The 27,896-nt window shown below is 39.8% G+C and overlaps 1 protein-coding gene across 2 annotated transcripts; it reads left to right on the forward strand.

Annotated features, from left to right (window-relative positions):
- Positions 1-26,091, forward strand: DNAJB14 (DnaJ heat shock protein family (Hsp40) member B14). Of its 2 annotated transcripts, none has more exons than XM_086463652.1 (8): positions 1-133; positions 6,075-6,249; positions 16,525-16,670; positions 19,676-19,861; positions 20,286-20,380; positions 21,057-21,166; positions 22,398-22,570; positions 25,327-26,091. In XM_086463652.1, the coding sequence occupies exons 1-8, from the start codon at positions 1-3 to the stop codon at positions 25,449-25,451; spliced, it is 1,143 nt and encodes a 380-aa protein (XP_086319778.1). In that variant the 3' UTR covers positions 25,452-26,091. The 2 variants fall into 2 exon arrangements, with proteins under 2 accessions (XP_086319778.1, XP_086319779.1); XM_086463653.1 differs by having other exon boundaries at positions 22,401-22,570.
- Positions 26,092-27,896: the final 1,805 nt, after the last annotated feature.

The following is a 27,896-nucleotide window of genomic DNA, read 5'->3' on the forward strand; positions in this document are numbered from 1 at the left end:
ATGGAGGGGAACCGGGACGAGGCCGAGAAGTGCATCGGGATCGCGCGGGAGGCGCTGGAGGCCGGCAACCGCGACCGCGCTCTCCGGTTCCTCGGCAAGGCCCAGAAACTCTACCCGACCGAGACGGCCCGAGGTGAAGCCCGGCCCCCTCCCCGCGGCCCTGCCACCGCGGCCGCCTCTCCTCCGCACTCCCGCTTGTCCGCTGCCCTGCTCCGCCGGGACGAGGGGGGACCGCGGGGCCTGCGGGCGGGGGGAGGGGTCTTCTCGCCCCGGGGGGGCCGTTAGCCGCGGGCTGAGGCGAGGGGGACCCAGTGCCGTGCTTGGACGGCGCTGCCCTGACCCAGCCCGGGCCGGGCTCTGGCGGTGTGCGGGACTGGGCTGGGAAAAAAGGCCGCGGCGGGGATGGAAGTGCCCGGGAGGAGAGCTTAGGGCAGGTGATTTCCACCGCCGGTGCGTGCCCCTGGCGTCAGGCCGTGGGGAGGAATGGGGTTACCTTCCCCCTCCCCAAAGGGGTTCGCTCCTCGCCTGGGTTTCCCCCCTCTCTTTAGCCATCGCTATCAGCATAGTCACACAGACTAGGCTTAGACCCGATTAACAGCAGGGCGCCTCAGGCCCCAGGCCGAGACAGGCTGGGCTGGCTTCTCTTCTGTCACTGTGAATTACCCTTTGCTAACAGCTTGCAGTAAGAGCTACTGCTCCAGACTGGGCAGTGTCTTCATCCTCTAATTTACTTGTGTTTTGGGTTTTCTCTGTTTCGCTTCCCTTTTGGTTGTACAGTAGCTGCATAGGAATTGCACATGGGTTTAACTTTATTAGAGAAGACGGTATGGCTGGCTCCCTCTATGACTAAATTGGCTCTTCAGACACTTCTGTGCTAAAACTTGAAAAATAATTAGCATCTTTCTAGCAAAAGGTGTTAAGAAATGATTTTTTAAAAGGAGTAATGGTAAGGTTTCAGTGTATGCAGAGCTGTTACCTGTCTTGGAGTCTTTCTGTCACACAGTGTCAAGTCTGCTCAAAATACCTTTCAATGCAGCAGTGACTTGTTGCGTTCCTCTGGTTCTCACTTAGATTGTCTATGCCGTGGAAGGAATAGGAAAGACTTCAGTGTTCTGTTCTGACTTAAAGGCCTCAGCATTTACTATTTTTGGAACATGACTTTGGGGTGAAATCCTGACTGGAAGCATTCTGTGCTGTATTTTATTCTGTAGTGAAGCCTTTAAGTCAAGTGAGCAGATTCAGTGAACATTTTCTGGCCTCTCCCATCTTCTGACTACTTTTTACATGCAAGCAATAAGCGAAGGTCTCATCAATGGGTGTGTTTTCTTTTCCCCTGTAAGACAGTATTGATGTTGCTAGTAAATCACCTGGAAGGAGGAAACCATTACTTTGGATCAAGAACGTGGCACTGGTTCGTATTCTTGCCACATTACGTACCTCTCTGAAATAAAACCAAGCAGGAGTTTGCCATATTCCCCTAAATTTCTGTGGCTTGAGAAGAAGACATGCATGAAAATACTTTCAGCTTCTTGAAAGCTGTGTTTGTCAGGAGGCAGGAATGCTGGGGGTTTCAATTCAGCTTGTTCCACCAAAGACAGCAAATAGCTTTGTCTGCTTCACATGGCTTATTACCATCTTACACCTCTTACCTTACTGTAAGAAATACAGTAGCTTTTAGGGGAAAAAAAAAAAAAAAGATATAAAGATATCTTCATCTGATTTATGTTTTGAGTGGTTTTTTTTTTTTTTTTTCTTTTAAGTAGGGCTGCTACTACATAACCACCATTGAAAAGTATTCAGTGCAAGAAATAGATGACTAATTAGGCTATTGTCTGTAGGACACTTGTGTTATTCGCTGTGGAAATTAGCAAAGTGTGTCACAAATGGAGTACAGATCTGGTGAAAAGAAGATGGTCTTGTGGTTATGGTAGTGGACTGTAATCTGGGGAATTGTGTACTGAAATGGAATGCTTCACAGAATTTCTCTGTGATGTTAAATAAGTCACTTGACACTGTTTCCATTAGTGACACCTAATTGTTTGTGCTTCATTTTTCAGGTATTCAGCTTGAAACAAGGGCCTGATTTGTGGAACTGATGGGCAGTTAAAGCTCCATCTGAAGCTAATGAGAATTGCAGATGCCCTAATACTACTGAGAAAAAATCAGGCCCTAGGCCTGGTTTGAACTAGGTACTTAGAAATTAGGGGACTCTAAACTTGTAATATCTCTGTGCTGCAGTTTTCTAGCTGTAAAGGTTGGTAATTCTTTTCAACTCATCGCATTCCCTCCCAAAACAACACCAACTCATAGAATATTTTTTTTTAAGTTTTTGAGGCACTTAAATAGCCCTGTTAAAAGTAAGCTGCAAGGACACAGGATGTGCTTTTTTCAGGACAGGAACTAGAAGGTGTGCAACAAATTACAACTGGCATTTTACGCTTACTGAAAACAAACGAAATGACTGTTTCATTATCTCATTGTCATCTTTTAGATAAATTAAGGGGGGGGGGTGTCCACTTGGAAAAAAAAAACCAAACAAACCCAACACCACAGTAATTCATTAGATATTTAAAAGCTTGTCATAGCACATACCAAAGAGAAGGGAACAGTTCAGGTTTTGTGAGCTCGCTTAATTCTAACACAAATTCTTATTTTATAGTCATAATGTGTTTGGTTTATATGGTGATTGGACAATATGGTGCAGCCCCAGTTGTCTCTGTGCTCACTTTTTTCTCTTCAGGGTATGTATTAGAAGGTAGTTTGTACCAATTTCTCACTGAAGTCATGAATACTTCATAGGTTGTATCTTTAGTATCATTTTGAGAACAATTGCCCACCATTTCACATACGATGTTCCATCAGGGATAAAAGCAATGGGAATGGTAGTGCCGAATCTTTTACTGATGGGAGCTTCCTCCTCCTGCTGCTATACCGGATTATAAAAGGATAGAGAGCAGGTTTTAACTATTATCTCTAAAACAATACTATGTGTGGTTTGGTTTTGGCGACATTTGCATTTAAAGTGCATTCAGCACTAGCTCAGTCATCAGTGAAGTTTAGTTTTGCTAAACAAAGCTTCTGCCTGAAATACGCTGACTGCAGCAGTGCTATTTTAAGGCTTTACTAGTGTGAAATGTAGGGTCAGTGCTTATTTAATGATACTTAGCTAATGACTTCATAGTTGCAGTGTTCATGTTGACGTCACTCTTTGCTAGGAAATTGTTTTACAATTCAGCTGTTCAAAATATTTTTTGATGACAATGTTTTGCTAATGATTCATCTTACAACTGAATGGAATCTTTATTGCTTGTCTGGCCAAGATTTGTAAGAGTGGGTTTAAAGATAACAAAGGACAAGATCTCCTTTTCAAACTTAAGGTGCCACTCTATTTGGAGCTGGAGGCAGGCAATGACATTAAGGACAACTTTATTTTTCAGTGCTTTTTAAGATTTTCTTGCATTGTTTCTGAATGCTGCCTTTAAAAACAGACTTTTCAGGAGTACGTGACCTTAGTTTTTTAGGCTGTTGCATTAGTACGAGTTCTGAATTAAACAGTTCTTCCATTAGTGAAAGTGGGGGTCATGTTCAATGCATAATGGAATCAACTGCAGTGCAAGGATCTTTCATTCGGCAGCAGGTAACAGCACACACAAGAGCGCCCTCAGACACATGTGGAGATAAGATTCAGTGTCTTACAAAATAGCTCTTTGGTTCCTTGTATGTCCTAGTTTAAAATGCCTAGATGCACAGTGAAAGTTTTTGTTAATGCAGTGTTAGTACTACAGTTCTAACAGCGGGTTTTACCACCGGCGGTTCATGGAAGAGTCAAAGTTTTTTCTGAATATCTGAACTGTATCTTTTATTTGAAGAAAACAATGGCCCCAGACCCTTTGTATGGTTTTCCTTTTCAACACAGAACAATAGCATGTTTGTATATGCTGTGTCCTGCTATTTTAAGAAATTAACACTTACGGGGTTGATTTTTTTAATTTTTTTTTTTTTTTTTTTTTGCAAGCATCCTGCATGGTCTTTTCAGCAGTGCAGCTCCATTATGGGGGTGGGAGGTCTGAAAAGGTGATTAAGAAATAGTGATGTTGAAAGTATAGTGCAACCAAAAAGTCTTACCAGCTAAGCTTGCCGTGAAGAGACACTGGGCATTAAAAATGCAAGCCGTTGTCTATACCTGCGTTTCTACCATTGCTCCTACTACTGATTTTGCACAAGAGCAATACCAATACAAAGGCAGGATTTGCAAAACTGTTGAATAAGCATTATTTCTAGAGGGTAAGTCAGGGTCACATGTTTGATAGGATCCCACGTGATACTGTTATTAAATATCAAACATCACGGGACAGAAAAATAATAATTTTGTTTTCTGTTATCACTTGTTTGGAGCGCATCTAGACTGAAAATGCTTCATTCTGAGGGCTCTGTCTGTTCAGATCTCTGTTCTTGATTAGTTCTTAGCCTGCAGACACAGTCACCTTATTGGAGTTGTTATTACTTCATTTACCTCCGAACTTTAAATGCCGTAACAGATGATATTAGAATAAACTATTGCAAATATTTGGGTATGTGCTGCAGTTATAATCCGTAACGCAACTGTAACTCTCCTGTTTTTAAGAACCTCATTTCATTTGTAGTGAAAACATCCCCTCAGTATACATCAGCATTTAAATGTTAGTTGTTTCTTTATTTCTGCAGTAAAAAGCCTGATCTGATCAATTGATGAGTCTTGCTGAGGCAGGCAGGAGCGCAGGACCAGCACTGAAGTCAGCTGATTTTCTTGTTCAGGCTGAGTATAGCTATTCATCTGCAGTACTTCAGACTGCTGTGGCCAGTGGGTAATAAGTGAATTAATAAGTAAAAGCAAACACTGGAGAGTTTTAAGAAGCACATCCTAGGGAAGTGGTTCTCCTTTTAAACAAAGTTCTGCTTTCTTTTCTTTCCTGTGCTTCTGAGATGTGATATGTAGGATCCCAGTTTTCTGCTGCTCTGAGAAAGCCCATGCTAGTCAGAGGAGATTTTTTTTTTAGATTCAGGATTCTTCTCACTAGCTTCTAGCAGAAAATGTTTTTTAACAGTAAAGATGTAACATGCTTTCACAGGGAGTGGGACATTTTTCTTTGGGAATTTTAATAAGTGCATTTTTTTATGCAGATAGTAACTCTCGGTTGTTTATCAAACAAATTTGGCCTATGTAGTTTGCCATCTGGCCCTGAAGGGATCTCTTTTCAGGAAAGATAGACTATTTAGTGATCTTTGATCTACATTATGCCTTGTGTGCAGTCCCTTAAGTTAAGAATGGTACTGTTTCTGATTTATTGGTATGACAGATACCCCCAAAATACAGCCTTATATCCAGAAAGAAAAAGAAGGCTTAGTGTCTGATGATGTATTAAAACTGCTAAATTTGAGATCTCTTGGAACATGGAAGGAAAGAGGATTTAAAGATCTAGCAAAAGCGTGCTGGTTTTCAAGATGCAAGTCTCAAGACTTGGGTGTAGTTGGCTGGTCCTAACTGACTTGTGGCATTTTAACAGTAGTTTGAATTTCAGATGGTATTGCCTGGAAGGGGTATAGAACATCAGTTTGTGGCCACTAATGGCTCAGGTTTCAAATAGGTGCGTACTCTAGCAACTGAAATGTGCTGGAGATGGGCTTGGTCTTTGTATGGAATAATTTGCAGGTCTTTAGAGTGTTAGGTTAGTTCCTCTTTTCGATTTACAGTTGCTTATTCAGGTATTCAGATGTTTTCACCCCAAAGCTTGGGTTCACTGCCTCTAAAAACTATCTAGATATGAAGGACATGGACAAATTCTTTCCAGTATTAAATTTCCTTGGCAGAGGTGGAGTCCAGTCACTACTTTTGAAACACTTTTCCATAGTTTTTCCACGAAAAGGAGTTGCTAGACTGGCTTCAGAAACATTTGTGGTACAAAGCGATGATCAATAAGGAAGGAGGATGTAGTGGCTAGTCTTTTATAATGTGGTGCTCCCATTTAAGATACTCGAGAGCCCCGACTTAATTGCTGATGCCTATAATGATACTATGATATACTGTTGTTTTATAGTTTTGTTGGAAGCTATTATGAAGAATGGAAGTACTGCTGGGGAAGGCGCTTACTGCCGAAAACCAGCCAGTAGCAATGATCAAAGTAAGCCCAATAGCACGAAGGAGAGCAATGCATCTGCTGCAGGTGAAAGTGGAAAAGGCTACACCAAAGACCAAATGGAAGGAGTATTCAGGTATGGCCTTGCTTAAATACATCACTTCTTTCATTCTGTGTATTATGTACTTACGCTTTCAGCTCTAGCATCTAAAGAAGCAACAGAAAAATTCAAGGTTAGCTGAGAGGGGTTGCTTATACCAAACTGCGACTAAAAGGAAGAGGAGAATTTTGCTGTGTTTAAACACAGTGTGAGACGCTGTCACTTTGCAACAAAGATGATACTCTCTTTAAACCGTCTAGGTTGCTTTATATAGAGATAATCCTCAAAATAGTTATTAAGTAGACCTCATGGTAAAGAAGTGATGAAAATTCTATAGTGTGCCTTGCAGAACAGTGTTTCTGTTCTTAAATATTTTTATACTTAAGGTGCGTGCTCACTCCTAAAGTTTATTTTCAAGCTAATCTGGCTGTACAGGTTGGTCTTAGACCAGTGTTAGAACTGTTTCGTTCTGGAAGTACAGGTGTCTGAGAAGCGCTGAAGCACATAGTCTGAGTTGCATTATAAACTCTGTCTGGACTTTGTGCAGCATGATAGTATTAAGATGGGGCAACATCAGGAAAGGAGGATGCACGAAAAGAAACAAAGATCAATAAAAATGTCCTTTTGAGGTGAGTAACTCTTAAGTCATGTTATCATTACACACTTGTTGGCTGCAGGAGTGAGACTATTGTTTGATACGTGTCCTGACTTCTGCTAAAGAAATGTGGATACAGCTGCTCTAAAACTGCACACCTCAAAACCCGCCTGCATTTTCAGATAAGCCTAGTCCAAATATTTTCAAGGGAGGCTGAAGAAGAGAAATGAAGAGGTCCTCTTCTCCTACTTTGTGTACGTTGGATGAACTGTTGTGTAAAAGAGAATGTGTGTGATTTTTTTGTTGGTTTTTTTTTTATGTGTGTGTGAAATGTATGTTGCTGTTGATGTTATCTTGGGATCTTTTCCTGGAGTTCAATAGTCTGTTCAGATGTGCTAACGGTGAGGAAAAGTAGCTTTTCTCTGTTAATACAGCAGCTCTGCATTCAGGCAGGTAGACAGCAGCATCTCTGGCATGGTTATCCTCTTGGTGTTGCTATTTAGTAGAGCTTTTAATTTACCGTCATCTCTGATTAATGTTACTGTGTTTCATGATATATCTAAAACCTGAATAAGCATGTACATTTTTGGTGACCCTGAAATATCAGCTGTTAAAATGAATGCAAAATGCATGTGTGTGCACACAGTCATGTGAGATAAAATATCCAGAAAGAAGTAAATGAGGCTTGGATCAAATTAAGACATGTAACACATTCTCAGAAAGCTGCTACAAGGAAGGCTGTATTACTGCCAGTGTTCACTCACCCGTGACATACCATTCTGAGCTGCAGTCTGCTCTGACATCAGGCTCCCTGCAAGTTCTGTTTGTTTGTTTGTGTTACCAGAAAGTGTGTTGCCTGCTTTGTCTTGAGTAAAATGATGTTGCAGAGCCAACTTTTCTCTTTGGCATGCTTTCATGGTATTAGGTATTGTTTCCTTGAAGAGATTCGCTAGATACCAGCTAAAATTAATCCAGTTTGTTGAGATTAGAGCCAGAGTTACAGGTATTCACCAGAGTTGCACGTTGAGGGTAATCTTGATGCAGCATTGCTTCTTGGTACCTATTTCAACAATCTGTGTTGTGAATACTAAATTTGGGGTTTTAAAACCTACCCAGATCAAATAAGCAATTTTAATAGCTTGCAGAATGACCCATATTTGTTTGTATTTCACATACCGCTTAAAAAACAGCTGTTAAAACAGTATCTTTACCTTAGCTTAAGTGATGCTACCATCCTTTAGTATAGCAGGTTATAAACCTTTGGAGAGAGACTGAATTTTGGTTTAGATATGCAATGATCAACAGAGCAAGTCTCTAGTTCTTGCTAGAAGTTTTGAAAAGTTTGTCATGTTGTCAGTTAGTGACATCAGCACAGCACTTAGAAGATTTGTGGTTAAGAATTAAAAAACATGTGCACCTTGCCAAGGAAAGCAAGATTAAATACAAACAGTGGGCTAAGACTTAATGGAAAAATATGACATGTTCAGTGATGATAGCTGAGGGAAAGTTCATGTTTAAACCACAGTGAGAATGAGCTTTCTTGTTGGAAACATGACAGGCTGCATATGTTATTGCTTCAGTCAGGCCCCAGACTTTTCCAATTAAATGAAATGTGCCCCTCTGGGGAGGGTATTCTTCAGAGAGCAGAGCTTGTCATCACCATATGCTTCTGCCACACCACAGTGGAATGGTTTTCAGACCTTTGAATTGGTTAAAGAAATGCTCTGTGAAAAGAGGTGGTTTTAAATAGTGTTTCATGCCTGATTTTTTTTTTTTTTTTCCTGTAAGGGAATAAATTTCTGGATTGCAAGATTGTAAAATCTTCAGTTATTAATAAATTCTGAATCTTACCGTGGATTTGACTCTGACAAACTAAGTTGTTTTTTGTACTTATGATTTGAAAGGTGGTTGTTATCCTCGAGTTTTGGTTCTGTATTAGTAATTGAATATAGACTGAGAGAAAGCATTCCTGATTTAACTACACATGCCATTTCCAATGCTTTTTTTATAAGCTGTATTGAGCAGTTGGACAGGGGAACTGACTGAGCTCTCTGACTTGGATCACTGACTAGTGTTCCTGGAGTTGTCCAGCATCTTGAATTTGCTTGTGACAATAGATTTAAGAAGCGTGGTGGAGACATGCTTGGAGCAGTATAAGTAATTTAACTGCATTAATTTTCACCAGGGTTACTCTAGTAATGTGGGTACGTATGAGAACAAACAAGCCCTTCTAGGCTGTTTTTATTTTTGCCGCATGCACAGGGGACACTGATCACTAGCAAGCTACCATAATGCTTCTGTAGAGCATTGCATGAGCTTGCAAACAAGTTGCTAGACAGGGAGAAGCAATAAGCTGCAGTATCTTTCCACTGATTGCATAAGTGGTGAGTGACGCTCTGTTCTGCGTGGAAGCGGCGCTCGCTATTTCGGTGTGAAAAGTGGGCTTCAGTTTGAAGCTTAACGTATCCAAAAGCACTGTTACTTTTGAATTGAAATGCTTTGAAAATACCATCTGTAGTACATGCACCTTTTTCTTAAAGATGCTTATCTTGTCACTGAGGGTTGGATCAAGTTGCCTTAACACTTTAGGTCACCTGCATATCAGAGGTTTTGACAGGAGACTAGAAGAAATATGTTAGGACCCAGAGTAGACTTATGTCTTTTTAGATCAAGTGCCCTGGAAGTCTCTAGGCAATTGGAAGCTGTCTGAGCAATGTCAACTGGAGATAAATGCATGAGAGTTGTGTGCATGACAAAAAGGGAGAATTTGCTTTTGGATTCTGTGATCTTTTCTTTAAAGCAATTCCTTCCCTGTTTGATGTAGGTTATTGGCAATCTTTGCTGAGATGAAGAAATGAAACATTTATGCAAGAAAAAATGTAAACTTCTTTTTCTTCTTGTTCACTTAAAACAAGTGAAGAAAAAAGTGCTGATAAGAATTACAGTTATCAAAGAGTTCTTAATTACTTTCAAACAAATTCTGTTCATCATACCTGCCTGCTCATACCAAGTGTGCAGACCCTTTGGAAAAGTTTTGTGGAACTAGCATGAAATTTAAAAAAAAAAAAAAATCATTTGCCTGCTGTGTATTAATCTTTCCCTTTTATTGTGCTGTGAAGTGTGTATTAGCTGTTGTCTACTACTGATTTTTTAAAAAATTGTTTTGGAGATATAGATAGGTTGTACACTTTATACAAACTTCCTTTAAATGATCTTAAAATTCGTATGGGGTCTGATGTATTTCTTTCTTAGTAAATAAGCCGTAGCATATATTCCGTATTACCTTTTTGACATCTGAAAGATAACTGCTGTGATTCGTAGTATGCTAAAGTTGTATTGATGTCTTGCAAAAACTTTGGTGGAATACTGCTTTTCCTGCCCTGTCAGTGCCTGCCCCTTGGAAGAGAGCACAAGAATGAAATTTTGTATTTGAATCTTTGATCTAGAACCAAAACAAACCAATAGAGGCATGAGTTCTGTAGGAACCTTGCAAGGCAGGATTAAATGTCATCCAGTAGTGGTCAAGTATAATCAGCAAGTTGATTTGAATTCACAGAGTAAACCAAAAAATTGCATTTACACATTCCATAGATCAAACTAGAAGGAATGTAATTTGTGTGACTGGCTTTTTCCAGGCCTTCTGCTGAGATTTCTGTGAGTTCAGCAAAAAGAGATATACAGTTACTTTTTTAACATGGGGTAGAGAAGATAATTAGCTGCAAGTGGAATAATATGAGCAATCAACATGTGCTAAAATGTAAAAAACCCCCAAACAAACAAACAAACAAAAAAACCCCCAACAAAACCCAACAACAAAAAAACAAAATGGAAAAAAATAAATACCAAAATAATAAAAAAAACCCACAAAAAAAAACCCAAACAACAATAACAAAACCACCAAAAAAATCCAAAGCAAAGAAATCAGGGCAGGCCTTTAATTAGGCTGCTAGAACTACTGTGAATTGTTGAAATATCCGGTAGAACGGTTGAGAAAATCAAGGTAGAAATCACAGTCGTAGAGCCTGTCATGGAAAAGTGGCACAGAAAACATGGTGGACTTTGTTAGAAAAGCTCCTACCTTTAACTACCCTTTTTATAGCTAAAGTAAAAGCTTAAACAAAATTTGGAGAAAAGTGTGCTGGTGTAAACACAGCCTTGAATATTTCATGAACTACACGCAGGAGAAACGAACTGGCCAGGTACATCCAAGAGCAAGGTACAACAACAAGCACCCTAATGTGTTGTTGAATCAATCAGTAAAACAGAGATCGGTAACTTCTGGTGCATTTATTGCAGAAACTAAGGGTGTGCTGGCACCAGCTTGAGTTCCTCAACAACACTGTGACCTTCTCTTCCCAATCTAGAGTACTTTTTGCAGACCACGCTTATGTCATTCAAACTGTGACTGGCACATTCCCAATTCATCTGCAGGATGCCATTTGCATCAGGCCCTCTGGCATCATTGGAAACTTGACCCGTGTAGAAACTGATCTGCATTTTACTGTGGTTTTCTGCTCAACTCTGGGATCAGAAGTCAGCGTAGCTTCCTCCTACTCAGTTCTTTATCGCTGACATTCACATTGCTGCTCGCTGGGCTGCTCAATTCAGATTACCCTTGGGAGAAATAATTGTGGCTTCCATCGCAACCTTTTGGAGATTGCAGTCGAACTGTTTGTCTTTTGGGCCATCCCTGTGCATGTAGCCAGAGGCTTTGGAAGTCCCTTTGAAATACCTAGTCGTATGTAAAACTTCATGATTCTGGATCACTGCAGGTGTTTGATACAGAAATGCAAGCATCTCTAATAGGATTCAGGGTTTTTTAACCTAATAAAGGCTATTGATACCAACCTAATCTGAATTGTAGTTCTGAAAAGTGAAACAAGAAGCACAGCAGTAGGATCACATCATTTTATAGTGGTGGTTGCCCCAGAATTTCTGCAGATGAGAGCAGACATTTCAGGATCTGAAGGACTTCCTCTGCCTTCGGCCATCAGAGCATGGAGAAGAGGCCGGCGTCAGGCAGAATTGGCTATTGCTGCAGTTTGGAGCTGGCTGACCAGTTCTACTGCAGGTGGCTTGTCAACGCAGGCTGAGATAGTGAAGCTTTGTAAGTCATGACGAGAGGCTTCTGTCAACAGATTGTGGATGAATGTAGGCCATCACTTGCCCTTGTGCTGTTTGATAAGTTTAGTCTGGAAAGTCAGATATGATTTCAGGAACATCCAGCAATGTGTTCTCCTAAAACAGCCAGCAAACCTGTTAACCCAAAGGACAGTGCCAGGGTGCTGGCAGGGGACTCACAATTAGCAAGGACAGAGATTAGCTAAACAACAGAAATAATTTGATAGTAATTCAGGTACAGAAGTGATCCGACCAGGAACAAAAAACACAAGAAGAGCATGTCACAAAAAACAAAACCACAAACAAATTAACAGTGAAAGCACCAAACTTCAAATAAGCCAGAAATAAACAACAAAAACCCCAATACAATACAAAAGGGGCAGTCCATAAGCAAGTGATATGTAAACTGCAATTTTAAAGAGAAACATCTTTAGGGAGTTTACACGTGCAAGAAAATTAGCACTAGGGACTACAGTGCCTTAAGTGCCACAAAATCAACCAAACAACAATTTGAAATGCAGCTTTCAGAAAGGTAGTTGTTCATGCTGAGAGTGCTGCAGGACAGGGGTTTCGGGTGCGGTTAAAAGCCACAGGTAACATCAGTGATTGGCCTTTTCCAAAACCTCTGCTGGTTTTACTCTTCATTTGTGTGGTCTGCAACAGGAGACGAGTGGGAAGGGAATGATTCCTTCCATCCATCTGCCCTCCCCTGACAAATCTCCGCAGGACAGTTCAATGCTCCAGGCGAGGGATTCTGGCAGAGTGAGGACTGTCAGGCATCAGTCTACTAGAGACAAGGAGTGAAGAGTATGTCCAAAAAGGCCTACTTCTGCTGAGAGACGAGAATCAGGTTGTCCATGGCTTCTAACAGTTCCCAGCAGCTGGAGAGAAATTTCTCATCAGGACAGTGACAGTGTGGGGGAAGATAATTTAAGTCTTGGAGAGTCTCTATGCAAGCCCCATGATTCCCATCTCTTTAAGGTGGAGGAGGGATGTGGCATGTCGGGCCTGGTGGGGTGGGCTGTGTGCTCCAACAGTGAGAAGCCTGGTGACTGCACAGCACACGTGTGACCTGAGGATCTGGTGGGTTGTCCTGGTGATCCCATACAGTTTGTCCTGCTATAAACTGACTTACTAGGTTGAGTTTGTGCTGCATTAGAGTTTTGGCCCTCAGGAGCACAACACAGGCACTGATAATTTTGTTTAATCGGTAAACACCTTCTAATCATCTTCACTTGTCCCATCATCCCCAGTGCAAAGCTGCTGCAGTAAAAGTTCTGGTGCAAAACTCGCATGGACTTTGCTGAGGCAGGGGAAACCCGAGCCATTGCCCTGTAATGATGGCCCTGAACTGTGCTCGGTAAGGGACCTCCTGGCAGAAGTCCCTAACTCCCTCCCTGTAGGAAGCTTTGCATTAACTAAGTGCTACTTACTTACAGTCCAGATGCTTTTTGCCTTGAAGTAGCAAAGCCATGGCATGAAACTGGTCTAATGGCAGGGTGTAGCAAGGGCTGCATAGCACAAGGCCATTGCTGAGAATGCAGGCTTAGGTATGGGGTTTGGACCCTGTGCATTTGTACAACCATTTAATGTATTTTAGCTTTAAAGCTTGATCTCCTTAATCCACAGTCCTGCTAAACTCTGCAAAATTGCCACATGTAGATGCATATTCCACATGATTCACCGTGAAGTCACATGCAGCAGTGCTTCTTGGGCTATCCGTCCTCTTATGTTTGCTGCTGAGGATTGTAAGAGCCAGCACTGACTTGATTGAGATCTGAAGATGACAACGGGCTAAACAGTGAACACGGGTTATGTATCTCAGCGTTGATCCTGTGCAGTAGAAAGGAGGGCACTGTAAATGATCTGGAGGATCGGTTACAGGTCCGTTGCAGGCGGTGTTGCTGTGAGTGTGCCCATCTTGACAAGAACACAGAAGGGAGAATAAAAGTCAGGGGTGGCTGTCACAAATTCACAAATCTTTGTTTGAGACTGGCCCTTTAGCCTAGGGTAGCAGGTTGGAGTATGAGGGTGATTTGATATAAGATGTTCTTGAAATATTAAAGCGTAGCTTCATACAAAATCAGGGATGTTGGAATAAAGATGCTTGTTATTTGTAGAATTTTTTGTTTAACAAAGCAATCGCTAGCAAAGACTTGCTAAGAGAAAAGAGAAACGTGTTATACCTTGGCTGAACACTTGTTTCTTGATAAATAACAGTAGCTCATCTGTAGACCAGGCTCAGGATGGCTGTTGGAGGGTGATTGCGTTCAGCCCTTTGGAGGGCAAGTGCTGTATGACCCACAAAGCAGGTTTCTCCCTGCACTTTCTCATCAGAAAGTAGCTCTGGTTTGATGCACTGGCTCTGAGCACATCATTGTGTGGGAAGCTGGTGGGTCATATGCTGACCTGAATGTCTTCTGATTCATCATACCCACCGTTTCTGCTTTTCCCATGAGGGTTGCCCACTGTGAGACTTTCGCTGGCTGTGAACGGGAAGAAACTCTGTGGCGAGTTTTTGGGCGTTAGAAGAACAGGCTGGCATTTCTTGGGTTCTTTTATTTTTCCATTTTTCTCCTGTCTGCATCCTAGAGTTGTGAAATAAATGCGTATCAGGTCTGCAAAGTCAACTTCAACAGGTTTGGGTTTTTTTCATGTTTGTTGTTTCCATGAGAAATAACTATGCTGTTGGGGGAAACAGTTATTGAGGATGCTTAAAAACACTTGAACAAATGTTTAACGCTACAGTTTTAATGCTAATAAAATAACAACTTTGCTAAACATTGATGACTTACTACCTAATTTTATATCGACCAAAGTTATGAAGCGTCTGGTCCACAAGCAGATAATTCAGATACTGAATTATTGAAGAGAAGAATTTAGATTGGATGCTGAGGTAGCAATTTTTTGAAATAACACCTTTTTGATACCGTAACACTTTTAAATAAAGCTATCCGTTCATGATACAGTTCATAAACAATCCAGGGTTTGAGCTAAGGATGAAGGGATCTGTACACTACCAAAATTTTTTTCTTGTTGTACAAATTAACAAACAAATTTCCTGTACTCATAGTATAATTTAGTGTATTTTTCCATTCTTTCTTGATGATGGAGTCACTCTATTCTTTTTAGTTAGCTTTATCAGCTTCCTAACTGGAGCTTATTAAATGTTACTTCAATATAATGAGACATATTTATTTCACAGGATGTTGGTGTTGGCAGCTGCCTGCGTACATTCAATTCAGTGCTCTTGTGAGCATTACACCAAGACTTCCATAAAAGCTCATGTTATTTCAACACAGGAAAAGGGATCCCTCAAATGAAACTTGATTTGATCAATCTGTGAGCTATGAAGGACCACACACGACAGTGTGGTTGTACTTCTGAGCTAGCGTTTCTTTAATTACAGGGTACCCATTCTTCTTTCAAGAAAATGCCAAAGGCTTGCTTACCCCCCTTTTTTTCCACTCGGCTGCCCTGTGTATAGTCTTTGCAACGCTAAACCCGTATTTACGTAGAAATCTGTGCGTTTAAGAGAATGTGGACACAGTTACAGCCGTGTGAAGAGACTCACACAAAGCTTTTAAAATATTTATGGATGTAATTTCTATTTCTTGCTCATACCAGCCCTTTTCTTTTGGTACGCACCAAATGTCAGCATGCCTCATTTCTGCAATGCAAGTTTGTGATTCGGCCTTATTTTTCTAAGTTTCTGAATTCTTACCCGGGTAACTTGGTTTGATTTTAAGGTGTATTTATTTGTTTGGTCAGCTCTTCCTGCCCACATAGGATTAATGTTCTCTCTGTCCCCTGTAGCTGCTCTCTCTCTCTTCTGGGTATTGTAAAGCATACCAAATCATTACATCATTGCCAGATTTTGCTTTTCCTGCCTCAGTGAGACGGCCTGCAGGAAGAATATTTCCCAGTTTTCAGAGTTTTAAAAAATGCTACATTGAACATAGGAGATGAGCTGAATCTGTAACTGTTGGAGTTGTTACTGTTTCTTTGGATTTATGTAAACACACACAGAAAGTTTGTTAAGATCCAGGTGCATTCCCAGCAGCAGAGGTATTCTCACATGCCTTATTTCCCTGAAAAGTGAACGCTTGAGTGGTGTTATGGCTTGACTTTTGTTTGGAGAAAGGGAGGTATCGTTTGTTTTGGTTTATATCATGCATACCAAAGTCCATTTGCTGTTGACAGTCAAAACAGGCCTTCCTGCCTGCGAGCTCTGCAAAGTAAAGTTGGGATCTTCGTTTATGCATTATTAACAGCCATATTCGTACAATTGGAGATGAGGAAATGCGACAGTAATTGCAAACTGCAACCTTTTCTTACAACTGTAGTAGTTTAATGGTAGAAGTTGTGAAATAAATACAGTAACTAATTTTGGCTACAATATTGTGCTCAGTGATGAGTTTATTATGAAAAATGGCATTTATGTTTTTAGAGTGGATTTTTTTATATTTTATGTTGAAAGCAAGAGATGTAATGTATTGCATCACTGCAACGCATTACCTCGTTTGCAGCTGTGTTCTAACATACTACTTTTGAATCTTTTTGTTTACAACATTTTACTTTGTTTTCTTTTGCAGTATAAAGAAATGTAAAAATTATTATGAAGTCCTTGGGGTATCAAAGGATGCAGGTGAAGAAGACCTAAAGAAGGCTTACAGAAAACTTGCTTTGAAATTCCACCCAGACAAAAACCATGCACCTGGAGCAACAGAGGCTTTTAAAAGTAAAACACCATTTTTACTTAATTTTTTTTTTGTGATTAAACTTTGTCAGATTAAAAGAAATTTGTCTGCATTGGTCACTTGTCTTTTTACAAAATGTCAATGTGATGTTTTGTAGCTTATATTAAAGTGACGTTTTATCCAAGAAAATATTTGACCTTTATTATCTTAAGATATACCAAGAAGTATAGATAAATAATGTGGACTTCTGTGGTAGGGTTCAGTTTCACAGGATTTACTGTAATTTTCAGGTACAGGGAGCTAGTACTTGATCTGTGACAACCAATTGCACTTTTTTACTGTTGTTGACTTAATGTAGTCAATTGGATCTTACTATTTTGAATCTTTACTATACTTGAGCTTGAAAAAAACAAATACTTGATAGCAAAATGCATTTTTTACTGAATCACGTGCCACACTGTTACCTTTTCCTTAGAATCCCTTGTATGTGTGCAGTTTACTGCTTTTTCCACACAAAAACACTTGGGTACAAACACGGCCTTATTAATAGTTGCCTTTGACCATTTCTTAGGTAAAACTGACAGCCTGACTTGACCTGATCTCAGGCTGCCAAGCTTAGCCCTGCACAAGGGCAATTGTTGAGGAAAAGCTTTTTAAAGAAAACTACACCTTCATCTCAGACACAGTTGAAGAATGTGAGTCTATAAGAAACGATCAGGCATAAACAAAGAATCTGATTGTGGTACATCTTTTTTATTTTTTTCCTCTGGGGTTTATGTGGAGACACTTGAAGAAATCAGTTGGATAAAACAAATTGGGGGAGGGAAAAAAAGAAGTCCTGAGCAAGTCTTTTGATACAGACTTTAAGGGGTAATTATAAAATGTATTAACAATTCCAGGTGAATAGTAGATAGAATACAGCAGAAAAGTTGATTGCTGGTGATTATTTTAATACAGCTATGAGATGGCTTTATCTAAAAAAGATATTATTCTTGTAAAATTGTCTCCAGTCCTATGAATAAAATAATTATTCTGTGTTAATAGCATTTTAAATAATCTTTAAAATGTAAGAAATCAGTTTCTTATTATTTAATCTTTTGTTTAACATTAGCACATTGTACAAGTTTGATCTCTTCAGCTTAATTTCACTTTCTGGTTCTTAACAAGATGAGTAAACGAACAGAAAATTTTGTAGGCGAATCTTGTTGACTAAAAATTATTGAATGAAATAGTGCATTTTTCTTGCATTGAAATTACTGTAATCTTTTTGTATGGCTGATTTAGTTTTCCTTTAAATGTGTCTGATGAGTTCCTGAGAAAAGGAGTTTCATAATAATAGCTGTTATTTCATAATAACGCTTTATTTTAAGGAAAGGTCACATCAGAAGACAGAAGTGAGTTTGGTGTTACTTGGATCTTGAGATGCTTAGTACTATTTTTGTGCTGTATTGAGCAGTCTCCCTGGGGTTGTGTTTTAGATTTTAAAGTTTGTGCAAATATAATCACTTTTAATCCCTTGCAATCTCTTTTGCAATCAAAAATATTTCCTTTGAAACTTTTGAGCAGGTTTTCTTTTTATTTTTTTATGTCCTTTATTTAAAGAAAACTATATTTGAATCAAATCTGTTGTGAATTAGCATCAAACGGTCAAAAGCAAATAACAAATAGTCAAAAAAGATTGCTGACCATACTGTGACAGTGTGGTGTCTTCACTTTATGTGCAGTCACCTGATTTATGTCTCCTGAAATTCTTAATTGTTGGGAAAATCTGAATTTTTTACTACCAATTTATCCTCATGCTGAGTAACAAAGGAACCTTGTAGTGATATTTGATGTCAGTAGTATGTATCACGCTCTCAGTGCAAATTATCAGGCTTCATTTCTTTGGGTTTTCTCCTCCACTTAAAGGAATTACTAATGATTATCTCTAAGGGCATCTTAAAAGGCACACAGCTAAGACTCATTAACTTTTTTTTCAGACTGGATAATGTTGAAAACATTAATTATGCAAAGCCATAGTCTTATTTTCCTGTGTTGAGGTTATAGTGTTGCACCTTTCCTGAGCTTTTGATGACTGATGACTTTTTGACACTGTGCCTTGTGTTGGGTGACTGCAAAAGAAGCCTTTTGTTGGAGAGGCCTGGAGGAGAGAGAAAAAAGGAAAGCAGAAAGGGTTTAATGAAGATATGATTGCGTGAAGATTGTTCATCGAGTGCCAACAGAAAGTTTCCTTCAGTCTGCAGGAGCTGAATGTCTGTGCACAGCAACTAGGGTTAAAGCTTGTAAAGTCAGCAGAGCTTGTGGTTTTTCACACCGATTCTTTCCATGCTTACCTAACTCAATTTTTCCCTTTCTGCTGTCAAAATTGAGGTTGTCCTTCTGCGATAATGTAGCGTGAATGGGGACAATCGTCCAGGCCAGGCACTCTGAACATTGAGGTCGTACTGACATCCTTAGGAACACACGTGTTCATGTCATGCACGCATGTTGTGCACTTCATGTTAAGTCATGCAAAACTTTGTGTTATTAATGTAATCCATAAAATACCTTAAGAAGCATATAGAAAAATATGTTCACACTCTTACAGGCAGTAAAGTTGATCCATTTGAAGAAGTCCACTTTTATCAAATGAAACCAAAGAAAACCTACTGAGTCTGTGATGGTTTGAAGCTGATCTGCTAGAGCAAACTGAACTTTGCAGTTACCCAGCTTCAAAGCTTTCATTGTAATGCTTGATGCTTCTTTTATAATTGCAGTGAGAGAGAACATCTCCACAGGTGTAGGTGTTCCCCTAGAAAAAGAAACAAAGCTCTTCTGCCTAGTTCAGTAGGATAAAAGGCCTTTGAATAGCGTTGGTGGAAAACTTTGTGGAAGTTATGCTAAGAAAAGTAGAGATGTATCTGGATCTTGTTCTACCGTAGTTGATCTGTAACATACAATAAAGGACATCATTCGCTGCCTATTCTTGACTTTGAAATTGCAATTTTCATGCTGAAATAGCTCTTATCTTTCATTTATGGGAGCTGTCTTTTATTCCTTGCTTCAGAAATTGGAAATGCATATGCTGTGCTGAGTAATCCAGAAAAACGAAAGCAGTATGACCTTACAGGCAGTGAAGAGCAAACATGCAATCACCCTAGCAACGGTAGATTCAACTTCCATAGAGGCTGTGAAGCAGATATTACTCCAGAGGATCTATTCAACATGTTTTTTGGAGGGGCCTTTCCAACAGGTATTTATATACGTCTATATAATCATCGGGATACAGTGGTACTGCCCAGAGTGGCATTACAGTTTGTGACATTATAAAAGAGTAAAATTACTCCAACCTGACAACAACGCCAACTCTTTAATCTGCATCACAGTTTATTTTTCACTTGAGAGTTGCTAAATCCCCCAATTGCGTGTTCAGTTCTTCGGGGTTACTGTGGTGATTCTGCAATACGTGAAATAACAAATTAGTTGTCTTAGAGCTTGAAATACTTATTTTAAACAACTTTGAAATTGTAAGATATCTTAAAGATATCAATAAAGTTGATTATTTTATGTGTCATTGTGCAGTAATATTAAATGCTTTATGTTGTTGCTTCTGTATTGACCTCTAAACAGGCTGGGTTTTTTTTACGTGATTTAAATGTTGATATCTTTTTCCTTAGGTAGTGTCCATTCATTTTCTAATGGTCGTGCTGGCTACAGTCATCCTAATCAGCACCGTCAGAGTGGACATGAGAGAGAGGAAGAGAGGGGTGATGTATGTTTAAGCGCCATTGACTTTAAATTATGGATTGTGAAATTTGCTGGTAGTCGCTTTCAGTGATGTCATTGTACAGGAGCTCTGTACTGTAGAGGAGGATTTGTACTTGCCTGTTATGTATTCTAAAACTTTGGCAGGTGGTAGTCTTAGTAACTGGTAAATAGATATGCAAATTTGAGAAGATAATAGCCTGGTTTTGTAAATCTATTGTTATAGGTCACTGTCTTACTAGTGACTGGTAGTATTAGCCTAAATATGCCACTAATTCTGGTCACTAATCCTTGTCTACATTTAAAAATCTGTTTGGGCTGAGGTAAGAATTGAACTTAGGCTCAATATTCATCTATATGAATTACATATAGTCTGACATAGTTACATACCACTGTATAGCTGAGACCAGATCATGGCATATACAGTGTCACTGCTGCTCATTTGGTAATTGCTTGTGGCTACATGCTAACCCATGAACTCTTGCAGCTTGAGCACTCTATGAATATTGTGTGTGCATTGGAAAGTTAAAATAACACCACAGTGTTTGCAGGTTTGTGTTACAGTTTTCCTAGCAGTGTTTGATGCTTAAAGCAGAAAGTCACCCTCAGCATTAAATCTTGTCAGATTTACCTGTTTACTTGATGCTGTTTTATGAAATACCTCAATCTGTTTTGTTCCTTAGGGAGGTTTCTCTATGTTCATTCAGCTGATGCCTATTATTGTGTTGATCCTTGTCTCCTTGTTAAGCCAGTTGATGGTATCTAACCCTCCTTACGCCTTATACCCAAGATCGTAAGTAATGCTCAATTACATTAGCTTAGAACAGAGGGGAGGATATTGTAATCACCCTCTCCCACTTAGAAGCATTTTGGAGAGCCTTCCATTAGTTGGTCCTTGATTTCCCACAGTGAGGAAAGGGAGGGAAGGTAGAGACAAAGCAAAACTAAACTTGAAAGTTAGGTACCAAGAACATGCTGTGAGAATGTAATGAAGAAAAGAGGTCAGCAATACCTGGAGTTCAGGTGGTCTTCTAATACGAGGCAGTGGGTCCACGTGATGTAGCATGTTGCAAAGGTGTTTGCACCCCCAGCGTAGTTAATCGAATCCTGAAACCCGCTAAGACTCACTATTCTTTTAGGGATCATCTGTGTTTGTAGCAAGTGAAGTACTTGAAAGCAACTCTCAATTTAAGTTTTGAGCTAAATGAGGGCTGTCTATTCTTTGCTTCATTCTAGGCGATGGTAAAATGGTTTACCTTCGTTTTCTTGGCAAAGAATTCTCCTAGTGAAACTTACCTGTTTTGTACAGTAGGATATATAAACCTTTTTTCCTTGAGAGAAATAAGTAACTTTAATCAAGCTTACAACTAGCTGGTAGACTTAGACCACTTGCCGCAACTGTTTTCAAGGTCCTTAGTTCCTTGCAGAGCTGTCAGCCCCACAACAGAAAGGTTTCTTTTCTGCTCTCTAATTTTTCAGAGTTCTTTATCTCCAGAGCGTGATGTTTTCCCCCTCTGCAAGTAAGCTGTTGGGATGCTTATAAACACTTCTCTGCCAAAATGTTTGCACACGATCTTTGATTTTTAATCTGCAGAATGCCAGCAGGAAAATGGGTTTGTCAGGGCTGGCAGAAAACACTTTAGAATGGAGATGGCTGTGCTGGGTTGCTATAGAATAGTGACCAGTTTTTCTTTCTGTTGAGTTTGAATGTAATTTTCTATTACCAAAGTTTATATTTGCTTGCTTATAAAGAGGTATGCAACAAGTGTCTGACTAAAGTCAGGGGAGGGGGGTGTGTTGAGATCAAGGGTTTAAGCAGCAGAAGTTTAAAGTTCATGTAAATGTTGTAATTTTATTCTCTGGCAGATTATACAGCCACACATTTCGTTACTTGTCTTGAAATGGCAAATTCAGTAATGTGCTGTTCTTCTGTAATAGCAATATTTTTTTAAGCTTATTTGTGGTGTAAAAAAAGTCAAATAAATATTTAGTCCTTCTCTCACCCCTCCCTCCTTTTTTTGCAGAAGTACAGGGCAAACCATAAAAATGCAGACAGAAAACTTGCATGTCGTTTATTATGTCAACAAGGACTTTAGAAATGAATACAAAGGAGTGTCATTACAGAAAGTGGAAAAGAGCGTGGAAGAGGATTATGTGTCCAACATCCGTAATAACTGTTGGAAGGAGAGGCAACAAAGTAAGTTTGGCAATATATGTAATTTCATGAAAGTGTGAATTACTGTAAAAAAAGATTGCCTCAGGCAAGAATGAAGTGTCTGTATTATTAAAATATCTGGATGAGAAAGCAAGTGTTTCTTGCTTCTGAAAGTGTCCCCAGTGTCACTGCACTTCTGTGATTTACTCTGTGACCTAACAACCATTTGCAAATCATCAGCAATTTTAACCTGCTACTCTTACTACCTGTGACCGTTTCTCAGAAAATTAAAGACTACAGTGAATTGATCATGAGAAAGAAATTGCTCTAAGTTAAGGATGACAGCTAAGAATTCTAATTTCTTCCACATGATTTTATCATGGCCATATCTCATTTCCCGAGGTGCTTTTATATAAATAAAAAAATAAACCAAAAGCTTACATAGGTGTTTCTGGAGAAGGAAGGAAATAAATCTGCCTTGGACCACAGTACATACGAACACTGCTTTTCCACGCGACCAAGGACACGCAGCGTTTCCTGTAAAACGTCATAAGCTGTAAATCAGTGCCTAATCTTTTGCCAGTGCTGAATAATTTTTCCCCCTGGACTTGGTACCGTGGCTATATCAAACCTTACGAACCGGGGTTTTTTTAGTTTACCATTTATTTTTCAAGTCTAATTTAATATTATGCAAGGAGCTATTTTCTTTCAGAAGCCTAGAATTCAGTGTTAAAGCATAAAACTACTCAATGGCATCGGCCATCTTCAAGTCATCATCAATTTTAACCTGTTACTCTGTTGTGTGACCATTTTGTGAGCCTTTCATGCTCACAAAACCTGATGGTTTCAACTTCCCAGCTGGTAAACTTCAGTAGTAGCTTACTGGATAAGTCCTTCATTTGTGAGCTGTCAGTAAACTGACCAGAAGCGAACAGAATGCTCTTCTCTGAGGGATATCGGGTATTCCTGCACAACTTTACTCTCTGCAGTCCAGTGATGCCAAGCCTTTCGGCTGAGATGGCCCCTTAGTCTCTCCCAGTTGTAAAAGACAGCCCAGCATCGCAGCTAGTCAGAGGCCTGGGCAGGACCGCACACATTCCCTACCACTGGCCTCTACGTGTGCCCATACAAACTGCACTGCCCGTGCATAGCGGGCCCGAGGCTTCCTGGGGGCTTTGTGCTCCTTGCTCCTGAGCGCACCCTGTGTGTGTACAAGCACATCTGTACAGCGTTCCAAACTGCCTGCAGGAAAGACCTGTGGGCAGAAAACCGTGCTGATGGGTCACAGGTACACAAGAGAAACACCCCAGTGCTTTGGGGGAAAACTTTCAGATTATTGCCCAGATTACTAGATTTGATCAAAATAATTTTTCCAGGTTTTTCAAACACGGGAAATCGTCAGAGAACTTTTGGGTATAATTCATAAGCAAATATCAAAAATGCTTGTATTTTTCCAACTAGATTGTGCTTTGATCATCTTGAAATGTTTGAATATGTTCCATCTTCATGAAATGAACCATTAATTTTTCATCTACAAGTGGTTGCTAGATGCATGATTGGTAATCTTACAATAAAATAGTTTCCAAAAATGAGGGGCGGTTGTTAACAAAAAATTAAAGATGATATAATCCAGCAAAATAAAAAGAGGACATATTATTTGTACATTTTTTCGGCGGAGTTTAGATCTGGAAGGATAGTTTGCTTTTATTGACCTAGTCATGACACTTAGATTTACCAGCATGTTGTATTTGTGTCGTCTGTAATATATTTACTGTCTAAATATCTTGATATGCAATTTCCACCTGAGGAGGGAAAGAGGAGAAAGAATATCTTTCCCTTTTTTCAGCATTTATTCTTGACGTGCTTACTTTTTTAAGCATGAACAGAGTGCTGGACAATGCAAAGAGGCCCACGCCTCTGTATGTACATATTTACTGGGGAAAATGTGATGACTCCAGGAATATCTGACCCTAGTATAAAGAAGAAAAGTAACCTGAAGGTGGTAACTGTCATGTTGTTTGCTATTTGCAATTTATCAGGTTGTGAAAACTCCCCAAATCGGTTTTGAGTAAGCGGCCCCTAATAGATTTTTTTCTACTTATAGACACAGCTGATTTTGTGGTTTTATGGATTTAAAATAGCTGTTGTGCATTGGATCTCCTGGCCAGTTAAAATCTTTCAGCGTTGATTGAAATTTAAGAGTGCCTTCCTAATCCATTTTGAGTTGAAGGGATGAAAAAGATTGTATAGAATTAAAATGCTTAGCAATGTCAAGCTATTGAACACCAGTATAATACAGAGAGCTCTTTTGTTAATACCTCTGAACACTGGCAGCCTGAAGCAGCATCAGTTGAAGCAATGGGCTTAACATTCAGAAGGGGTTTTTGGGCACAGACAAGATGCTAGAGCTGTCAATAATATGCAAGATCGCTGAGCGTGGCCTGTATTTGTATTGTTTAATGAGGTCTGACAGAACTAGTACGGGATTTTTGGTTGGTTGGTTGGTTGGTGGGGTTTTTTAATCAGGTACCTCCTGTATGAAATACGAGGGTGCTGGAAGGCTGTTAACTCTTTCCCTACCCAAAAAAGATGAACTGCTTGTGAAGATCCAGCAAAGGGAAGCTGTAGCAGTGCTGTTTAGGTGGTGTCTGTGGGTAGTTAGAACAGGCAGAAGGAAAAAAGAGCAAGGAGCAAGGATTATACCTGAGGTGTTTTATACAGCTCTGAGGAGGAACGTATCATGTGCAAAGTATTCCGGTTTTTAACCTGAAATTTTTTTTCTCTTTTTTTCCATCAAGAAACAGACTTACTTTATGCAGCAAAAGTATATCGAGATGACCGTCTCCGAAAGAAAGCAGACTCCATGCCCATGGACAACTGCAAAGAACTAGAACGTCTGACCAGCCTCTATCGAGGAGGATGAACTACAATTACACACGTACATCCTTATGTATGCCGTTATCTCTCTTGCAAATTAAGAAGAGATTTAGTTTCACCATGAATGCTGGAAAAGAGGGGTGGATGTAAAACTCTACTGTGTAGCTGTTTCCAGAAACCTTATGCTGAAATATCATTTAATGGCTTCTTTACCTACTGTGAAATATAGGTAACACTAATTGTCTAGGTTTTACTTCAAAGCTTCTGTGAATTCTTTCAGCAGAGAGAATAGCTCAGAAAGGATGCTATACTTGTAGAGACTTAGTCATAGTGGTTCTCCTCTTAACATATTTGCCATGTAAATATCTGTGGAAAGAACACTTTGTGTATATACGAGTTAAATGACTTTCTATTTAAAATCTCAGAAACTTAGTTCCATACAACATTTTGTCTCACTGATGGAATAAATAGTATGATTACATCACTCCTATTCAGATGTCAAGTGTGTGGAGTTGAAACAAGCGTTTTTAATATTTTATCTCTAAATCTATGTAAAATCTTCTAGGTTTACCAGCTTAGAGGAACTTGGTATTTTTAAATATAATGGCATATATTCGTAAATATCTGTTGGGGTATATTGATCTGGTGTAGAGTAGCAGTTAGCTGTTGTAGTTTTTTAGCATTTCTAAGCAATGCAGAGAAAACCAAGAGCTACACTAATCTCTTTGCATAGTAAATATTTGCAGATGCTGTACAGACCATTACAAGCATTGCTTTTAGTACTTGCAACAGTTTACCGCGGCTCTACCGTTTGGTATTCCAGTAGTAGTATGTCCATACGTATGGTTAACATGCATCCATAGCTTCCATAATTTTCACTGGAAAGGTAGAGGAAAACATGCAATAGTAAAATCTTAAAGCTAAAAAAAAACCAACAAAAAAAACCAACCAAAAAAACCCCGCAACCTAATTTTTTTCCTGGCAGGCTTCCATTTTCTTACTATTTTTTTTCTTTCAAGCTAGGTCCCAACACTAATTCCTCAATGGGCACCGCAAGTGGAACAGGGAAATATTGCTAAGGACAAGCTATGTGCCTTTCAACACTTTTGCCAACTATTTAAATGCTTCGCTAGTTTGCAGTGTGCGCCCGGGGTCAGAGCCATATCACTTGTCCCGGGGCAGCAGAGGTAGGGTATACATTTTTCTGGACCAGAATGTTGCTGGACTGACTTCCTAGAAAGGAGCAGACGTACCGTTCGGCTCCTGCACACCCGATCACGTAACTCAGTGGCCTGTACGTGGAAGCTCTATGTAGCCACACCTGCTGATGCAAAGAGGTGTTTTGAAGCAGCTAAGTACAGTGTACTTAAAGTTTATCGCAAGCGTGTTGAAAATGTTTTTAGATTCAGTAGCCGATGTTTTTACATTTTAACTGTGCTATGCAGGAGAATGTTTCTTGTATTTGAGGATGCCGGGTGGCTCGTAATAAGGGCAGTATTTTTTGTCTGAGAAAACTGCTGTCTTTGAACGACGCCATCAGTTTATGTGGAGCCAAATTCTCCTCCTAATTTGAAAGTTTAAATACTTGACTGACTTCATTGGAGTTCCTTCTGATCTAGAGCAGGATTTGACTTGAGATACGCTAAGTGCTATTGCTCTAAATGACCCAGAAACCATTTTGCATATATACCTTTTCTAACTGTCCCACTGGAAATGTCCTCTATTTGATTAGTGTAATGTGAGAGGGACTAGCTGCAGGCTTTTAACTAAGCAGCTAAACCAGCATTCCAGGTGGACATCAAAGCCTGAGGCACAAAGCAGAACAGAAAGCTGCTGAAACAAGAACCAAAAGGGTTGCTGTACTGGACGTCCTTACTAAGACCATAGGAAAAGCGTGCAGAAGTAATGGAAAGGCACCCAAATGTTTGAAGTTTGCAATGGAAATTTATGGAGAAAACATGATTCCCCAGATTTTGTAACTGTCCAGAATGTATTGTAATTATACTAATGAAAACAAACTATCAAAGTACGTGTTGGTACTCCTGTGTCTTCTTCATAGAAGAAAATCCTTCCAAAGGCTTTAACAAGTACTCGGGCCTCCCATTCACACACGAGTCTGAGCTGGCAGGTGATCTTTCAGTTCAGAGGAAAAAAGGGATGTAACGCATTCGTCAGGTGTCAGAACAGTGAAGTCAGAGTGAAGAGACGGTTGTGGCCAAGATGCTTATAACAACTGGGTGGGTTGTCTCTGCCCAGCTGAGAAGGAGGAAAACGGGTGGATGTTGAGCCATGTTAGATTGGTTAGATCGCTGCCAGTGCCTCGGCACGCGGGAATGGTGCGGTGGCTCTGTCCTGGGGCAACACGGGCGTCCCAGTAGTTTAAAAGTGAGGCCCAGGCTGCTGCGTTTCATTGGATTATCTATTGCAATTGTCATTTTCAAAGAAGGAAACACTTAATATGTTCGTACCGGTGGAAAAACACTACTTGGCT

This window comes from Leptosomus discolor, chromosome 4 (assembly GCF_034619465.1).
Source record: "Leptosomus discolor isolate bLepDis1 chromosome 4, bLepDis1.hap2, whole genome shotgun sequence".
In the NCBI taxonomy this organism is placed as follows: domain Eukaryota; kingdom Metazoa; phylum Chordata; class Aves; order Leptosomiformes; family Leptosomidae; genus Leptosomus; species Leptosomus discolor.